This window comes from Microcebus murinus, chromosome 12, assembly GCF_040939455.1.
Source record: "Microcebus murinus isolate Inina chromosome 12, M.murinus_Inina_mat1.0, whole genome shotgun sequence".
NCBI lineage: Eukaryota > Metazoa > Chordata > Mammalia > Primates > Cheirogaleidae > Microcebus > Microcebus murinus.
The window spans coordinates 71,787,723-71,805,572 of NC_134115.1; the positions used below are offsets into that span (position 1 = coordinate 71,787,723).

The window sequence follows — 17,850 nt, forward strand, 5'->3', positions numbered from 1 at the left end:
AAAGAAGGTGTATAGGAAGTTATTTTAACACAGTTATACATTTTATACATTTGAAATGTTCTTATCACATGCCTTTGAGGTTTGAGGAAGACAGGACAAATACCATTTTTCTAATTTTATAGGCAAGGAATCTTCGATTAGGCAAACTTAAGAAACTTGCCTGAGGTTATCAAGGTACTAAATTGAAGTCACAAGCATCAAGACCTGGGTATTTCTATCTGTGATATGAACATATACTCTGAAATTAAATGAGCTATACCTGAGAGAAGAATATAGATTTCTCTTCTAAGCTAAGTCTTATGGATACATGTTCCATTTCTATATTTTTCTCATGCTTGTCATTTCATTAGCTCAGTATCTTAGATTTATTACTTTACTAGGCTACAAACTCTGAAGATCTGTCATGAAGTCTCTTTTGTTCGTGGTTAGGTCTCCACTAGACAGCAAAGCACATGGCCCCTAATGGCTGCTCAAAACAAGTTGCTGAATAAAGAAAAGAATGAAGGAATGCTCATAGTGGGTCAGTGTACTTTGAGGATGATCAATCAAGTCAATTCATACCTAAAATTCACAAATCTGGCAGTATTTACTATTTTCCCCAAAGAAATGACAACTGGGTATTCCAAGATTTTCTTAAGCTTATCTGATTTTAGCTGAACATTTTAAAGTTGTATCACAGGTATAGGAGGGTGGTAAGACTTGGTCAATTACTGTCAAAAGGATCGAAGGCACCAACAGATGTGTTGTCTCAAAAAGAGAGGGAGAGCCCACTTCAAGGCAAGTGGGACTGCCAAGGACAGGCATTCCTGCTTGTCTCTCATTTATCAGGAAGGCACCAACACCTTGAGGAAACTAAGAAAAATGTAGGCTTTGGAATATTTTCTTTATGTTTCTGTTTCTGTCTTGCTTTCTCTCTCTCACCTGCTACTTCCCCTCTCCTTTTTCCTCTCCTTTTCTTACTCCTTCTTTCTTCCCTTTCCTTCCCTTGCTTTTATAATTGAACATTTAGCTAAAGTCTAGCTAGACACTTGAGTACACATTTCACTTTTCACTATGCTGATTCTACATTATGAAAAATTAAAACTTGGCAAACTCTTGAATCACATTTCCAAGTTTAAAATCACAGTATCAGATAAAAAAATTCAACATTATTTTTCAAGCGACTGGGAAAGCTCATGTTTAAAACAACATTGAAAAAGCAATTAAAAAGACTGAACACTGTGAAATGAGTTAGACTGATTTTTACTTGAGTCTTCTCTGCCTTTACCAAAACATATAATTTAGAGGAGAAGGAATAAGTTTGATGTACATTAGTTATTTCAAGAAGGTATGCAAAATTTTGAAAACAAAATGAATTTGATGTATTGAATTTTAAAATAAACATATTAAAGATAGATATGTGACAAATATAGCAAAATGTCTATATATTGCTACATAGAGCTTAATGTGTGTCAGGCACTAGTTCAAGTGGTTTATATATTGTAACTAATTATAATAAAAACTACATGATAACCCTATGAGGTAATATATTTATTAATCCTATTTTTGGGTAAAGAAACTGAGGCACAGAAAGGTAATGAATGACACTGCATTTTAGTGATGGAGCTAGATATGAACTCAAGCAGATTCGGTTCACAGTCCATGCTTTTGACTATTAGAGATTGCTACAGTCCTACCTCTCCATGAATTACGACTTGGTAGTGGGCACAAAGACCAACCGGGAGATGATATAGTAAGCCAGGCTCCCCTCAAAACAGGAATGAGCTACAGTAGCACTTAAGAGACTAGGACAAATTACAGAAAGATATCAAGTAGGTGAAACCAGTAGAACAGGCTACCTTATTGGATATCAGTGATTGATGGAGGGGGAGGAGTCAAGGATGACTTCCGCAGTTTTGCTTGGTAGCTCAGTGGTTGGTCGTGTCCTTTTCTGAGTTAAGAAATCTATTAGGTTTGAAATGCAAGTGAAACAGCCATATGGGAAAGTCCAGTAGGCAGTTTTATATATCAGTTTGGATTTCAGAAAAGAGATTTGAACTGGAGCTAGAAACCTGGGAGTTTTCAGTTAACAAAATCACCCAGGAAAACAACGCAGAGAGAAAGAGGAGGACAGCCAAAGCTGGACCCCTGGACGTGATCAACATTTGAAAGCTGGTCTGAGGAAGAGAAGCCTAGGAAAGGGATAAAGAAGAACAGGCAAGAAAAATGGGGGAAAAAACCTGAAAAGACTAGTGTCAAAGGAGCTAGGGAAGGAGAAAGTTTTGATAAGGAGAGTCTGATTAATAATGTAAAATCTGAGGAAAGATTATGTACAATAAGGACTGAGAAGTATGCAAAGTAACAACAGAGACCAATGGGGACCTTGCTGATAGCAGTTTATATGAGTGAAGGGGACAGAAGCCAGACGAGCTACTTTATAAAGTATGTGTTTTAAACATAATATTTTAAAACAGAGCGACGAGCGAGAATAAATGTCAGTTAAGAAGACAGAGATGGCCACCACTGGGAACTTTTCAAAAGGCTCACATGGGACAAAATCAGAGACATGGTGTGATAGTTAAAGGATATAGTTAAAGGTTTCAAAGAGGGGGTGGCTTGAGCAAGTTTAAATGCCAGTAGGAAGAATCAGTGGAAAGGGGGTGTTGAAGATAGATGAGAAGCAAAGACCCCAGGGTACTGGACATTTTCACAAACCTACTCAAATGATTTGAAGAAGACTTACCAATCACCTTGATGTGGAAAGTACAACTGGCCTGGTTGCCAGATAGGTCAACTGCTGTGTATGTGATAGCAACATCTCCAATTGGGAAAAGGTAGGGTGGGGTAAAAGCTGGGTGAACCTGGATTGACACCTTTTGGAGATAAATAAACATTTTGAAAGTTAATATCAAAAGTACATAGATGCTTTACTTTCTGAAACTTTTTCATCTAAAAAAAAGCACATTGATTCTTTTTTTATTTATATATTATTAATAAAGTAATACCAACAATGATATACTATTTCATATAGAGGAAAGGAAAAAATATTAGGCGCAGCCTTCAGGTGTATTTCTTTCCAGATTATTCCATTCACATACTTTATAGAGTTGGCATACATATAAAGTGTTCCTTGTTTTTTAAACATAATATTTTAAAACAATTTTATGCCCTTTTATAGTCTTTAGAACTTAAGATGACTCTTCAATATTTCCATGATGTTCTGTAGAACAAATATATGATAGTTTCTTTAAGAAAAATGTGTTGAAGGACATTAGTTTGGTCTCAAATTTTACTGTTGTAAACAGCTCTGGGACGGACAGTTGTGCAATAGCGAGTTGCACCCCTTTCACTTTACATTTCTCCAGCCCTGTTCACAGCATCTCTCTCTAAACAGACTTAGGAAAAGTAGTCCTCTTTTAAAGACTCAAGTGATTAAGTTGGGTTTAGCTGGATAATCCAGGATAATCCTTCCATCTCAAAATCCTTATTTCAATCATATCTGTGAGGTCCTTTTGCCATGTAAGGAAACATATCCACATGTTCTAGGGAGTAGGAAAAGGATATCTTTAGAGTGGCCATTATTCTGCTTATCACACCAGCCCTGACCCCAGAGAAGCCAGAAACAAAGTTGGGGAAGGTATAGAATGAATAAAGAGCATCAGGCCAGCTCTCAGCTGCAGGGGCAAAGAGCTCTGAAGTGGATACATGGTGCAAGTTTTATTTACAGAGCAAGACTCCTCTTTTTAATCCCTGAGAGTGGGTTTTAATTATGGAAATAAAACCCCAGAGTAACCAAAACACGTGACTATAGAAAAATAGTCATTTTCTATTGGTGCCTTTCTTAATTTGGACTGTTCAAGATTAGTTACACAATTATAATTTTGATCACATTGTACATATAATCTAGCATCCGATTTTCCACCAAGAAATTTCCCTTTTTGAAAATTGTCTTAGGTAGGGAATAACCAGAGATAAAGACAAAGACTTAGTACAGAGATGTTCATGGCAGCATCATGAGTTCTTTCCTTCTTTTCTTTTTCTTACCTCGCTTTGGCTTCATGATCTACTATTACAACAAAAATTTTCTTTCGGCCAATAGTCTAAACTGCCTTGCTTCTCTGTCTTCCTCCCCCCTCCAATCCTCTATATTTTAAAAATGCTCAATTATCTACTTTTCTCATGCCTGTACCAGAGAATCATCACATTCAGAGAAATTCACACAATAGTGCAGATTAATTTCTCTATAAATTTATGGTCACCTAACTCAAATGGGCCCCCAATACTAGCCAATAATCCTACTATATTTCTCTGGTCTGCTCTCTCTACTCTTCAGAATGAGTTTTTCAAAACTTCTCTATTCTCCTCAAACTTTAAAACTCTCTCATTCCTCCAATTATGCTTTGGGTCTGACCACTTTCTGATGAGAAGCCATACACATTAGATTGTCTCCTCTTTCCCTCCTATATTCAACTTCTCCATCTCAACTGGCTCTTTTCATTTCTATTTTTATTCTTTTAAGCACATTCAAGTTCTTCCCCCATGTGATAGGCTGAATAATGGTCCCCCAAAGATGTCTGTGTCCTCATCCCTGGGACCTGTGAATATGTTACCTTACATGGCAAAACAGACCTACTAGATAGACTACATTAAGAATCTAAAAATGGGAGGTTACCCTGAATCATCCAGGTGGGCTCAATGTAACCACAGGGGTCTTTATACAGGGGAGGCAGGAAGGTCAGAGTGAAAAGAAAAGGATGTGGTGGGAAAGCAGGGGCCAGAGCAATCAGTCATGGCCCAAGGTGGCCATGGAACATGGTGGGCTCTAGAAGCTGGAAAAGGAATAAACAGAGTCTCCCCAGAGCCTTCAGAACAAACACACACATGACCTCAGGGTCTCTCTGCCCAGTTGCCCAGGAATGACACCAATGCACATGGTCTACACCCTCTCCCCTCTCTTTGGTCTAAATTTAAGGATACTTTCTAAATCTAGCATCTCCTACTCCACAGAATCAGGTGAATTCTAAGTTGATTCTCAGCATCTTCCTTCAATCTGTTTCCCCATTTTAACATTCCCTTAACAGTGTCCATCAGGATTGACGGCTGGTGGACTTAGATGGCAGCTCATTTCTCTCAGAAATCTTCCTGATTATAGTGGCTTTGATTTACAAATGGTTTTAATCATTTAATCCATCTACTGGAACATTTGTTTTGTTTTTGTTTATTTCTTCCCCACGATCTTGGAGCAAAAGTAAGGCATCAAATGAAAACGCCCCTCAACCTCTTATCACCATTCAATTTAGCAGCTAAATTGTATCAATACCCTTCTTTCCTCTGTTTTCCCCACACTGATACATGAAAGACATTGCTCTCCTCAAGTCTCACTTGAGTCCTTCCCCTGCCCTCTCGACCCCCTCCCTTCTCCCTTCTTAAGAACCTCACATTATTAGTTCTCCTCTGTCCTCTATTTTCACCTTCCTCTTTATTAAAGCCATTCTGTCATTAATTAAGCATGTTTAAATTTCATTTATATTAGAAGCCAAAGCCAAAACCTATCCCAAACCCCTCACACTAAAGGAAGTACCTTCTCTTTCTTCTTCATAGCCTAATTTCTTAAAGAGAATTTTATGTTCCTTAACCCACTGCAATCTGTTTCTCACACCCTCCCTTCTATTAATCTCATATAAATCTGTATTAGGTTTTTGGATTATAAATCTAATTTGCATCTTTCAGTATGTGACATATTTTACCAACCCCTTTGGTGTGAAATGATCTCTTCCTCAGTTTCATGATGGCAACTTCTTGTGGCTTCCTTCCGTTATGCACTGATCACACTTATTCTCATTTGGCCATTTCTCATCTATTGTTGATCTTTCTTGGGGCTTAATCTGTCACTCTCCTTAATCTGCATATCCACCTCAGGCAATCTCATCCACTCAGTGCCATCAGATATAGTCTGTAGGATGACAATCTACAGACCTATGCCTAGAGCACCCATCCTACTATGAAGCATCCTCTATGTGGCTCCGTTTGAGTGGGATGGGGGATTTTTCTTTCACTTAACATCTCTGTTTGTGAATACGAGACAGAGAATAGGCATCCCATAGATTCTCAGGTAGTCATTTGGTCTTCTGTGATCATGTGCAGTACATGGAAGTCGATAAACTGGAGTATGCACTGCCTCCTTAGAACATCCTGCCTCCCTGTATCCACTCCTACTGTATGTGCAGAGCTTTTCTAAAATGACTACCCATTCTGGGATGCAATGTATTGTAGCAAATTCTCTGTATTCTTCCGGTATATTGAGTCAGAGACGTTGAAATATGTGAGTAGGGTAACAAAAAGCAAATTACTGGGTTGGGGAATTGAGGGTCAGGCAATGGATATAATTTGGGCTGCATGAGTTGTGTAAAAGAACTGAATGCAAAGAGGAGGTCCTCATTGAGAGATACAGAGACAACTCTGAACAGCTCAGTACTTGGTAGCCTTGTGCCAGGGAATGGCAGCCTGCTGTATAAGTTCATGCAGCCTTTGAGGCTCTGACTAAGGGCAGGCGGTGGAAATGAAGAAATGTTTGCTGCTTCCTACTTGATGATGGTTAGGTGTCTTTTTTCAGACAATGTACACACAGGTGCTACATTCAGTGTGAATTCTCATCAGATCCCGAAATATGTCCCTGTACTTAGTGTTTGATGATGATGATGATGCAGCATGTCTTCATGGCCATTTTAGTAGAAAGTGGAACTATCACACATGACAGACTGCTCACCACACACATTACCTACAATATACTAAGCCCTAGAAGTCGCATTTGCACTATTAAAATCAAATTTAAAAGCTAATTTGATTGTAAGTTATTTTTTTCAAGGTGCCCTCCCAACTCCCCACCTCCAATACATCTTGGCTGGCACAACTTATCCATAATTTATAATTCATTATATTTAATAATTCATGCAGGTGTGAAAACAATATACTACTTAAGGGCACTTTCATGTATGTTAATACTAACAATGTGGATGTAAGTGAAAGTGAGATTCCTAAATGAACTCTTTTCCTAGCATCTGATGGATGATTATCTCATGCTACTATACATTCGAAAGTAAAATATTGTGTCCTGAATTATGCTGGATTTAGAAAAGCTTAAATAGGAAACACCAATGCTATTTCCTTCAGATTGGCCAATATATAATCATTTTGGGCTCATATTTTAAAAGATTTCTTCATAAATAGGAATTAGGATTGTCCAGACATGGTGGCTCACACCTGTAATCCTAGCACTCTGGGTGGCCAAGATGGGAGGATAGCTTGAGCTCAGGAGTTCGAGACAAGCCTGAGCAAGAGTGAGACCCCATCTCTACTAAAAATAGAAAACTTAGCTATGTGTTGTGGCAGGAGGATTGCTTCAGCCCAGTTTGAGGTTGCAGTAAGCTACAATGACACCACTGTACTCTACCCAGGGTGACAGTAAGAGTCTGTCTCCTCCAGAAAAAAAAAAAAAAAGAAAGAAAGAAATTGAAACCTCTCCCTCTCCCCCTAAAAAAAGGAATTAGGATTAATTCCACATCTTTTATTTTCTTAAAGATCTTCAGAGCCTAGTAAGGAGCAAAGAATTCTTAGTCAAGTAATCTCAATAAATATAACAAATCCAAGAAATGAAGTTTCTGTTTTTTGAGATTTTTGTCTGAGATTTCTAATTAAAAACTCAAGGATGATCATTCTTCTATCAGATGAGGCATTAATGTTTATTGAGTAAAGTTTATATATAGAGAGAATTATCATTAGCACGTTGGTAACTTCAATATTGCACATATTTGCATATATTTGTAATCTACTTGAAAAAGGATGCAAATATTTGCACAAACCTTACCTTTTCACCAGAGTTGTCTTTAGCGGTCGGGATTTGCCAGGTAATATTAGCAGAATCTTGCTGTTCCTGAGTCTTAGCTTCTATGTCCTTAGGGCAGGTGATTTGAGGAGCCTCCACATCTGACTCAGAAAATACACAAATCAATTAATGACTGATATGTAATTAATTCTAAATCATTTAAGAAAGAGATAAAAATCTGCTTATATTAGTACTTTGTGACTCATTTTGTACACTGATTTGGAGTATGAAACTGCCTTCCTGATAATTTATCCCAGCGTGGCATACAAGGTCCTTTCTGAATTGACACTTGGTGACTTCTTAGCCTCATTCTTTATAGTTCTCCTCCTGGGACTCACTCTCTACACTGAATTACTGTCAGGCCCATGAAGGCTCCATGGTCTTTCTTTTACCCAGGTCTTTGCTCATGTTTTTTTTATTTGCCTGAATTAATGCCTTCTTCCCCTTTTACCTGGATAACTACTACTTGTCCCTTAATTCTCAGCTTAGACACAAGCTCCTCAGGAAGTTGTCTCTGACTCTCCTGGTCCATTTGAGGTGCTCACTCCACAAGTTCCCACAGCCCTCTGGACTTCCCAACAGTAAAACTCAACACGCCATTTGGAAATGGAATTTTCTCGCCCAATAGAATTTAAGTTCTCTCTTTGAACGGCAGGATATGTCTTGACCCATATATAATATATAATGCCCTATTATATACCCTTATATAACAGGAGCTTGTGCTGCCTAGCATACAATAGGAGCTTGATAAACACTTTCTGAATGAAATAAAGAAATTTAAAAAATGTTGATTGAAGCAGGAAGGAACTACACTTGAAAAACAAGGCTGTCAAGTAGAATTATAATAGAGGTACTAAAACATACTGTCAGAACAAACAATAAATTAAAGCCAATGATATCTTTTGTGAAACTTTATACTTCAGATGCTGAATTAGATGTGGTAACATTACACAGAGCTACATCAATCATAGTAGAACTAAGTTCTTATATGATATAATTTTATACATCCTTTATTTTATGTTAAATTAAATCTTCTGTAACTTGAAGTTGAATATACCTGAAATTATTTCATTGTGTTCTTCTTGATTCTTTAAAATTTTATTCAATTTATATTTTATTTTTCTGAGAGGGGCATATACTTGGATAATTCTCCCCCATAGGGATGCATAGTAGCATATCAACTATTAAAAATTGTCAAAGTATTTGGGTTTTTCATTCATATTTAAATAACAGCTAGACTGCATTCGAAATCGAAGTTCATATTTATTTTCTCTCCATATCCTGTAGACATTGCTATATTTCTTTGTGCAGTTAGAGCTGTAAATCAGATGTGTAATGTGAATCTGATTCTTGTTTCTTTTGTGCAATTCTCTTTCTTCGGAAACTTGTTTTTCTCATTAACTCTACACCTCAGAAATTTTAGTAGGAGTAATGAAAGTATGCCATACTAATACTCAAGGGCTATTTTTGGTTTAAAAGTTTATACCTTTGGGAATAAACTTTTAAACCAAGCTCTGGGAAACTTACTTCTTCTAGTAGAAAAACTCTTCTCCTTCATCTCTTTTCTTCTCTCCTTCTGGAATTCCTTATTAAATGCTCATTGGGGGTTTTCAATCTATCATTGGTATCTCTTAACTTCCATCTTTTTGGCTTGACCACTTGGGATATTCAAGTACTTTGCTTATTAGTTCTGTATTCTGAGGACACTCTCATTTTGGTCCTTCAAATTACTAATATTGTTTTCAACAACCTGCATTCCCTTTTTGCCCTTCTCCTTCTCTTAGAGATATTTATGACATATTCACCTCTAAGAACTCTTTCTTGTTTCCAATACCTCCGTTTTCATAGCAATCTGCTCTTGCTTCCAGGAAAATGGCAATATCTTTTTGTGGATGGAATGGATACAGTTTTCAAAGTGCTCATGGCTTTTTAAAAAAAAAACAATTTAGTCTCACCTGCTTCATAAGGACCAGAAATTCCTCAAAGATTTTTATTTCCTGATGGAAAACTTATCTTATTTCTAGCTCTAATACTATCCTTATTTGTCTATTTCTTCTGTCATTACTTGGCCTTTTAAATTCTGTAAATCCACCACTTTGAACCGAGATCCTCATAGTGCATATTGTAGTAACACATACTGTTTTGTTGTGGGTTTGCAGCAAAAGTTGCAAAGACAGACTGTCCTACACCACATCCATATGTCATTATTTAGAAATTTGGTTTTTAACCTGAACAGTATAAAGACCTACCTTTACACACTGCTGTCTGAACTTTGGCGCTCCATTTTCCAGAAGTGGTACATCTTACTTCTTCTCTGACTCCAGATAAAATGAATCCTTGGCGGCAACTTAGCTGACAAATTGTCCCAGGTTTGGCTGGCTGCTTGCCACAGTTGTGTGGAGATAGGATGACACCTTTGGGCTTCTGAAAAGTGGAGCAGTGGCGCTCTATGGTAAAGAAATGAGAAAAATTTTTCGTGTTCTCACGAATTGGAAATGTCATGGATTCTTTTTACCTAAGAAAAACACAATTGTGCTGCCTTGGGATTGAGATAAATTGTTAAATGATAATTATATATGAGATTGAACATAGGACATATTGTAAATAATGCTAAACTATGCCTCTTTAGTTGCCTCTTGTTATTTTGCCAGTATATCAAATCTCGAAAAACTTCTGATATTTTAATCAACACTGATTGCGATTTTCATAATTTGCTTGGAACAACTTCATTTGGTTTTCAGAATATTATTTGATGGCTTTAAAGTATAAAGTAGTAAACGGAATTGGATCTTTGATGGATTAAGTGATATATTCAGGAATCAATCTCTATTTTATGAGCTTTGTGGTGCTATTTTTAAGTAAGCACATAATGGTAAAAGTTTTTATACCCTCCTTAAAATCACTGTGTTATAATTAGGGCCTTGACCCTTAATGTTATATTCAGCATAGACAAAGAATAGTAGATGAATTATGCAGAATGCAGACAGAATGGAGAACCAAGGCTAGGACTCAATGTAGGGAGATAGAGCGTGTGTGTGTGTGTGTGTGTGTGTGTGTGTGTACCAGCAAATGCCCATATGTGTATCTTTTTATTGTAGTAGCGATTCTACTGGCAGCATTGCTCACATTAATAGCTGACATTTATTCAGTACCAACTATGTGCCAGGAATTATTATAAGCATTTTACAAGTACTGACACATTTAATTTTATGCAGTAAGGAGTACTGTTATTATTCCCATTTACAAACAAGAGAACTGTGAATAGTAGTAATTTTCCTGAAGTTACCACAGAGATAAGTGGCAGAACTCGTGTGCTCCTACACATTCTACCATCATACCTCCTCCCTGAAATGATTTCTTTCAAACCTCTGTGCCAGTAAAAGTCATTTTCCCTGAGAAATTGGTTTGTCTCTTTATTTTTGCACAGTGTGAGCCACGTGCCTGCCCAGACTTCCTGTTCTGCTCCGATCAACACGAAAATCAGAGCCAAATTTGTGGCTCAAATGTAATGACTATGTGAGACTCAATATTCTTTACTTAGGCTTGGACCTTTATGAAGTAAGAAAATTATCTGTTGGGCTGTCAAACTTGTTGAAGACATTATTCTTTTTTTATTACTTGTTTATGGTACTTTGAGTGAATATGTCTTTAACTTTTATATAGTATAATCTACTGATTTTTTTTTCTTCTTAAAGTATTTCCATTGCTTTTATTCTTAGCAAGTTCTGAGATTAGTATTACATACTAACTTATATACATTAAGTATATTCTTTTTTGATTTTAATGATCTTATTTTTTACTTTATATTTTAAAATCTCTATGGGAGGCCAAGGCGGGCGGATTGCTCAATGTCAGGAGTTCAAAACCAGCCTGAGCAAGAGTGAGACCCTGTCTCTACCAAAAATAGAAAGAAATTAATTGGCCAACTAAAAATATATAGAAAAACTTAGCCAGGCATGGTGGCACGTGCCTGTAGTCCCAGCTACTCGGGAGGCTGAGGCAGGAGGATTGCTTGAGCCCAGGAGTTTGAGGTTGCTGTGAGCTGGGCTGATGCCACAGCACTCTACCCAGGCAACAGAGTGAGAGTCAGTCTCAAATAATAAAATAAAATAAAATCTATGAAGAATTTATTTCAATGTGTGATGTGAATAAGTGACATACAAAAATTTTATTTTGTTTTGTTTTTCTCAAGGAGCCAATTTTCCTATATGATCAGTTAAATGCACTTTTTTTCCTCAACTGACCTGTGATGCTTCCTTAATATTACATGAAATTTGTGTCAGGATCTATTCAGTCCCATTGATACGTATGGCAATCCTTGCATACTCCTAATTTTTGCAGCTTAAATATATATTTTAAAACCCGGTAGAGCTACTTTATCTTTATTATTTCTATTACTCTTCCCTTTCAAACTTCTTTTAGTGACTTTTGACTGTATTTTCCTAGATGATCCCTGGAATCACTCTCTAATACAGAAAAGGGGCCAAAAAGAAAATCCCTTTTACTCTGTTGAATGAGTTGCATTTTACTTATATAAATTTGGAAAGAACTTAACATTCTGGTAACATTTTATATAAATATTAAAGTGTTCCTTTTGTCTCTCAGTAACACTATCTGGTTTGTTTAATGCAGGTCCCACACATTTCTGTTTAAGGTTCTGACATATTTTACATTTTCTATAGATTTTTTGAATGTGATATTTTACATGTTCTATTTATCGCTGTATATACGAAAAGCTGTTTATTTGGTATTCTTATTACTTTAATGAACTCTCACTTTTTTAGTAGATGCATTCTATTGTGTAGGTAGACTTGTGGTCTACAAATGATGATGATTTTAAATCCCAATATCTCTAATCCCATGATTTATTATAATACTAAACAAATGGATGATCCTAAGCATCTTTTTCTTTTTCCAGATTTAATAAGATTGTCTATACTGTTTCTCCCAAATAGAGAACTGCAGGTTTCAGATAGACATTTTTTATTATATCAGAGATATCAATATGAGTTTCCTAAAATTTTATTTAAAAATGTGTTTTAAATAATTCTGAATGCATTTTCTTCTTCTACTAAGCAACCATACAAATGTTTCCTATTCGTTATATTTATGCAATTTATTATGTTGATAGATTGTCCAATTTTAAACTCTTCTTGCATTCTTAGGATAAACTCTACGTGTTTTGGTAGGTCATTTTTTTGAATGTGGATTACTAGTATATTTGCTATTATATTATTGTAATATATAATGTTGGCTGATAGTTTTCTTTATTTTTTGGTAATAGTTGTCAGCTTGACAACAAAATAATAATAGTTTGATAATATAAATTGGATAGCTTTCCATTATTTGGGCCAAATTATATGGTATGAGAATTACTGTTTCTTAAAATTTTGAAAGAATTTCCCCTCATTATTCTGTAGTCATTTTTGGAGGAAGACCAAGGGTTTTCAATTTATGTGCACAGATTCCTTGCACTTGCTCTCCTAACTTTTCAGTTTTGTGTTCAGTGATTTTCATTTGTTCCTGTTTAATAATGAAAGGATTTATAAGTTTCACTGGTTGATAATTTTGTTCTTTCATAAGCAAGGTAAAGGTAAGTCATGTTTTACAAAGCAAGGGAATTATGCAGCATTTGCTTTTTTAAAAAAATCCACCCATATTGGCCCCAATTTTTTTTACAAAATGCATTGCTATTTGACTCTAAATTTCACTGAGTTGGAAAACCAAATTTGGTGTAGAAGTTCTTTTACTAATGGAGGGGAATAAAACAACATATTTGTCTTTGTATCTATAACACTTTCATCTGTCTATGTAGATGTGTACTTACATCCATTATGAGCCAGTATTTAGTTCTAGATCTTCACAGAAAACTGGAGAAATCAGAGCAGGAGAAATGAATCACTCAAGGCATCACACCTTCCAGGAACTTACCCACACACCGGGGTTCTGGACCATCCCACTGGGCATTTACTTGACAGGTAAGCTTAGCACTTCCTTCTAGTCTGTACCCTTCATCACAGGTAATCAGACATGTTGTTCTGTAGGACATTTCCCTTGTAGAACAGCTGATGTGGCCGTGTTTGGGCTGGCGGAGATGGGAGCATGTTTTCACTATATAACATGAAAACATACATCACATTTTACTAAATAAGGACAATAATAATAATTATAAGTTTAGTAATGCCTGCATGTTGCAAACAAGAAAAGTTTCTTTTCTTAAAATGCCAAACAATAAATAACACACCACCATTTTTTTGAGCTCTTATGGGACAATCGAAAAGTCTATGTTTTATGAAATGCATTGGCCAAGAAATATCACTGCCTGTAGCCCCCTGCCCATAGGTGGGGGATTTAAATTGTCTAAGAGGCCTAGCCCTTAGTGGAAGATGATGGTTGTAGATCGGAGGTGGTTGATAAAGGGAGGTACCTGCAGCCCTTAATAGAACCTTTGCTATGATTTTCCAGGCTGTGTTCCAACTAAAAGAAAGGGTCTTTTCCAAAACAAGAGTTTTCAGCTTCATGCTCAGCTTGGTTTTCAGATTTCTTGGGCATCTCCTGGGCCTTTTAATGGTACCAGCCTCTGCAAAGTTGCCCAACTTCTGCAGTCTTCAACTCCAGTGTTCTGCTTTCTGACCACAACTCTGGTTCTTCTGGCCTTTTCATTCTTTTCTTACCACAAATCTTCCTGCAGATCCTAATTCATGGTGCTAATGTTGACTTATGCATTAACATTGGTTGGTTTGTTTTTGCTGCTGTGGTATAGGCTGCTAGTTGTCCACCCAATAGCCATTCTTTCTTCCCAGTTTTATTCAGCACAGTAATATGCCCAGCTACAGAATTACAACTCCCTACCTCCATTGCAATGAGAGCCAATGAGATACTGCTGGGATTGTGTGTGGCTTCTGGGGGAGCTTTTTAAAGGGAACTGTCTCAATTGAGAGAGTATGTCTTTGCCTTCCTCTCTATCTTCTTTCTCCCACAATACAGACATGAAGGACAGTAGCCCAGCGCACTACAGGAGAAGTATATGGTGCTATGGGAAAGTATAACACACCAAAATGGTAGTGCAAAAAAGCAAAGGAAGCCTGGATCTCTAACAATGGAGCTCTCACACCAACTTTAGCTTACCTACTTCTGTCCTTCTAGTTAAGAGAAAAATGAACCCTTAATTGGTTTATAACATTGTTATTTGGGTCCTTGTTACCAGCAGCTGTACACAATTCCTAATTTCTTCTGCCCATCATCTATTCACTTTTCCTTGATTAACTTTCTAGGGAAAGATCTTTCCCCTCTCTCAGCTCATGGGATTTGTGTGTGCTTCACCCATGCTTATGGGTAGGGCAAGTGACATAGGGTCACATTCCCCTGGTCTGAGAAGTGAGCAGGTACAACTGGTGACATGGTTTCTTTCTCCATCGTCCTCGAATCTGCCAGGAGAGACCTGCCAGAAGGGCATTCGCTAAGTCATGGATGCTGAAAATGCCCCCGTGCCTCAGCCAGCCTCAACACCACCACCCATGGGAGTACCATGGGGTGTCCAGAGAAACCTGCATTTCCTAGTTCTACCACCTCCAACTCTCTGGCCTCAACAGTATACTGGAGAAGCTACAGGGGTCACTTGAGTGCCCCTGCCTCCGCAGGTTGCCAAAGGACATCTGTGCTCTGCATTCTCCTGGTGAGATTCACCCATTGCCCAGCCCACCCAAAACCCACAATGTGTCTTAGAGTCCATTTCCATTAATCCCCTCATGCCCCATATTCCTGTTAATGGCAATCTCTTAGGAAGCCTAAACCTTCATAGTCATCCCTCATTTACCAGGGTTGTCCTCATGATCCAATCGAACCTTGCACCTGCCCCCAGAATAATGATCAGTCCTCAGTAAATCCCCTCCTATCCTAAACTTCTCTTTTGAACTTTTCCTTTACCTCTTTTCCTAATCGAAATCTTATTGCCTCCTACAGACAGAGCCTGGAGGTGAGGAAGGTGTCTTTGTGGCTCCATATTGCTTTTCCAGATCATTCTCTCTTCCTTCTTCCTAAAAACTTCCAGCTCCACTGAAGTATTAAATTATATAGCCAACATCCTTTATTCAGTTTTCTCTCTCTCTCTCTTTCTCTCCTCTCATTCTCTCTCTCTCTCTCCCACACACATACCCCTTAGTGATTTCATTCTCTATGTAAATGATCATTCCAGTATCCTGGAGTCATATTCTTGACCTCCTCTTCTCTAAGGACCACACCCTTCACCCTACCTCAGCCTCCACCATTGCCATTTCCTTTAGACCTTGCCACCACCAGTCTGAGTGTCCCACTCTCTGACAATGACCTCCTGTCTTCTCAGATCACTGCTTCAAGTGCTTCAACCCCATCAGTTTCTATACCCTACTGGAGCCTCTGATCTATTGTGTGCTCCTCTTTAGAGAAAATCATCTCTAAAGAATTTGTACTACACTTTTTTCCCTCTAGTTCTAGATTAGACTCTGAACAGAGTTTACAATTAGATGAAAGATGAAGGAAAACAAAGGAGAAAGGAAAAGGGGAGAGTGAGGGGAGGGGAGAAGAAAGGAAGAGAAAGGGAGGAGAAAGGGATGTAGATGAGAGGAAGAGGCAGGAGATGGGGGGAAGAAGAGTACAGGGAGAAGAGAAGAAGTCAAAGAGTAGGGGAGGACACAGTAGGGGGAGGAGGAAGAGAAAAACGGGAAAGGGAAGAAGGAAATGGGAGACTGTCCAGACCTATGGAAAATGTGCTCTCTCAGTCAGCTGGCATGTCCATTCCAGGCATGCCTGGAGATTGGAGAGGAAAAGAGAGTGGATACCTGTTGAATATACCAAAAAATGGGCACATATATAAAAATATTAATTTTGATAGCTTATAGATATAATCCTACAAGTATCAGGTGCTTTACAAAACTAACAAATGAACAACAACAAAAAATGCTACAAAAGAACAAAGTCCAGTTTGCTCTTAGATAGGACTTCTGAAACACTAAAGGCCAGAAGACAACACAGCAATCTCTAGAGACATGTGAACAAAATATTTGAGACTCAAGAACTTTGTTACTCTGGGTGAGATGTAGTTTTTACTCTTCTACTTTTCTGCATTTGTCATTTTTTCATACCAGGCATATATTTATTTATTAAGAATACTTAAAAATAACAGCAAAGGAAGCTGGAACAAAATGTTCAAGTATATATTCAACTGAAGTCACTGACAGAATTTGTTCTGCAGGAACCCATCCAAAATTGTATTAGTCAGCAGAACATAAATATTGAGTGCATTAAATATAAGTTTAGGATTGATTACTCCTTAGAGAAAATTCAAGAATTAAATTACAGGTTAAACCATAAACTCTAGCTTCTTCTATCCTTGAAATGGTTTGAACTGAAATCAACTATTAATAAAGAATGAATAGAAATATTTTGCCTTCCACATTTTAATTTATATTGCATGTGTCCATCATGCAAACAGAATCTTTATTGTCTCCATTAAGTGCATAGAAATATCTTGCCTTCTGCATTTTGACTTTTATTGGGTATGTACATCATTCATAACATGATGTCTAGTGCCAGGTGAGATTAAAGGGTGAATAAGATAAATTCTGATATATAAAATCTGGAAAACCATAATAAATAACTTTTGGCTTCAATAAACTACTGAAATTACTCCAGCTTTCCAAACTCAAGACAAATGGATTTGCAACATCTCTCAAGAGTGTTGATAAGATATTAGAGTTGGTATCTCATACAGATACAGATTATATTGCTTCTCAAATGTTAGTTTTAATAAATTTTCATTGCTCCCAAAGGAAAACAATACATATGCAATAATTCCTACTTAGCTCTTAAATATTTAATACTTTTTCTCTCAAGAATGATGACTTATCACTATTTTTAATGGGAATCCACTTGTCTTATTATTTTTAGCTTAATTTTTTTTTTCATTTCAACAAGCTAAAAAATCCTACAATTAACGTTTCTTGACTTACATT

General features: G+C 37.1%; 2 protein-coding genes across 2 annotated transcripts in view; both read right to left on the reverse strand.

Moving 5' to 3' along the window:
• The window catches only part of TXN (thioredoxin), a 335,018-nt gene that overhangs the window by 188,295 nt on the left and 128,873 nt on the right, over nt 1-17,850 (reverse strand). The gene's annotated exons all lie outside the window — the stretch shown is intronic.
• The window catches only part of SVEP1 (sushi, von Willebrand factor type A, EGF and pentraxin domain containing 1), a 172,632-nt gene that overhangs the window by 92,803 nt on the left and 61,979 nt on the right, over nt 1-17,850 (reverse strand). Inside the window, exons 6-9 of the mRNA XM_012736740.3 lie at nt 13,793-13,972; nt 10,111-10,308; nt 7,844-7,962; nt 2,723-2,852 (exon numbers count right to left, since the gene is read on the reverse strand). Coding sequence (XP_012592194.2) covers nt 2,723-2,852; nt 7,844-7,962; nt 10,111-10,308; nt 13,793-13,972 — 627 coding nt within the window. The remainder of the gene's footprint in view (nt 1-2,722; nt 2,853-7,843; nt 7,963-10,110; nt 10,309-13,792; nt 13,973-17,850) is intronic.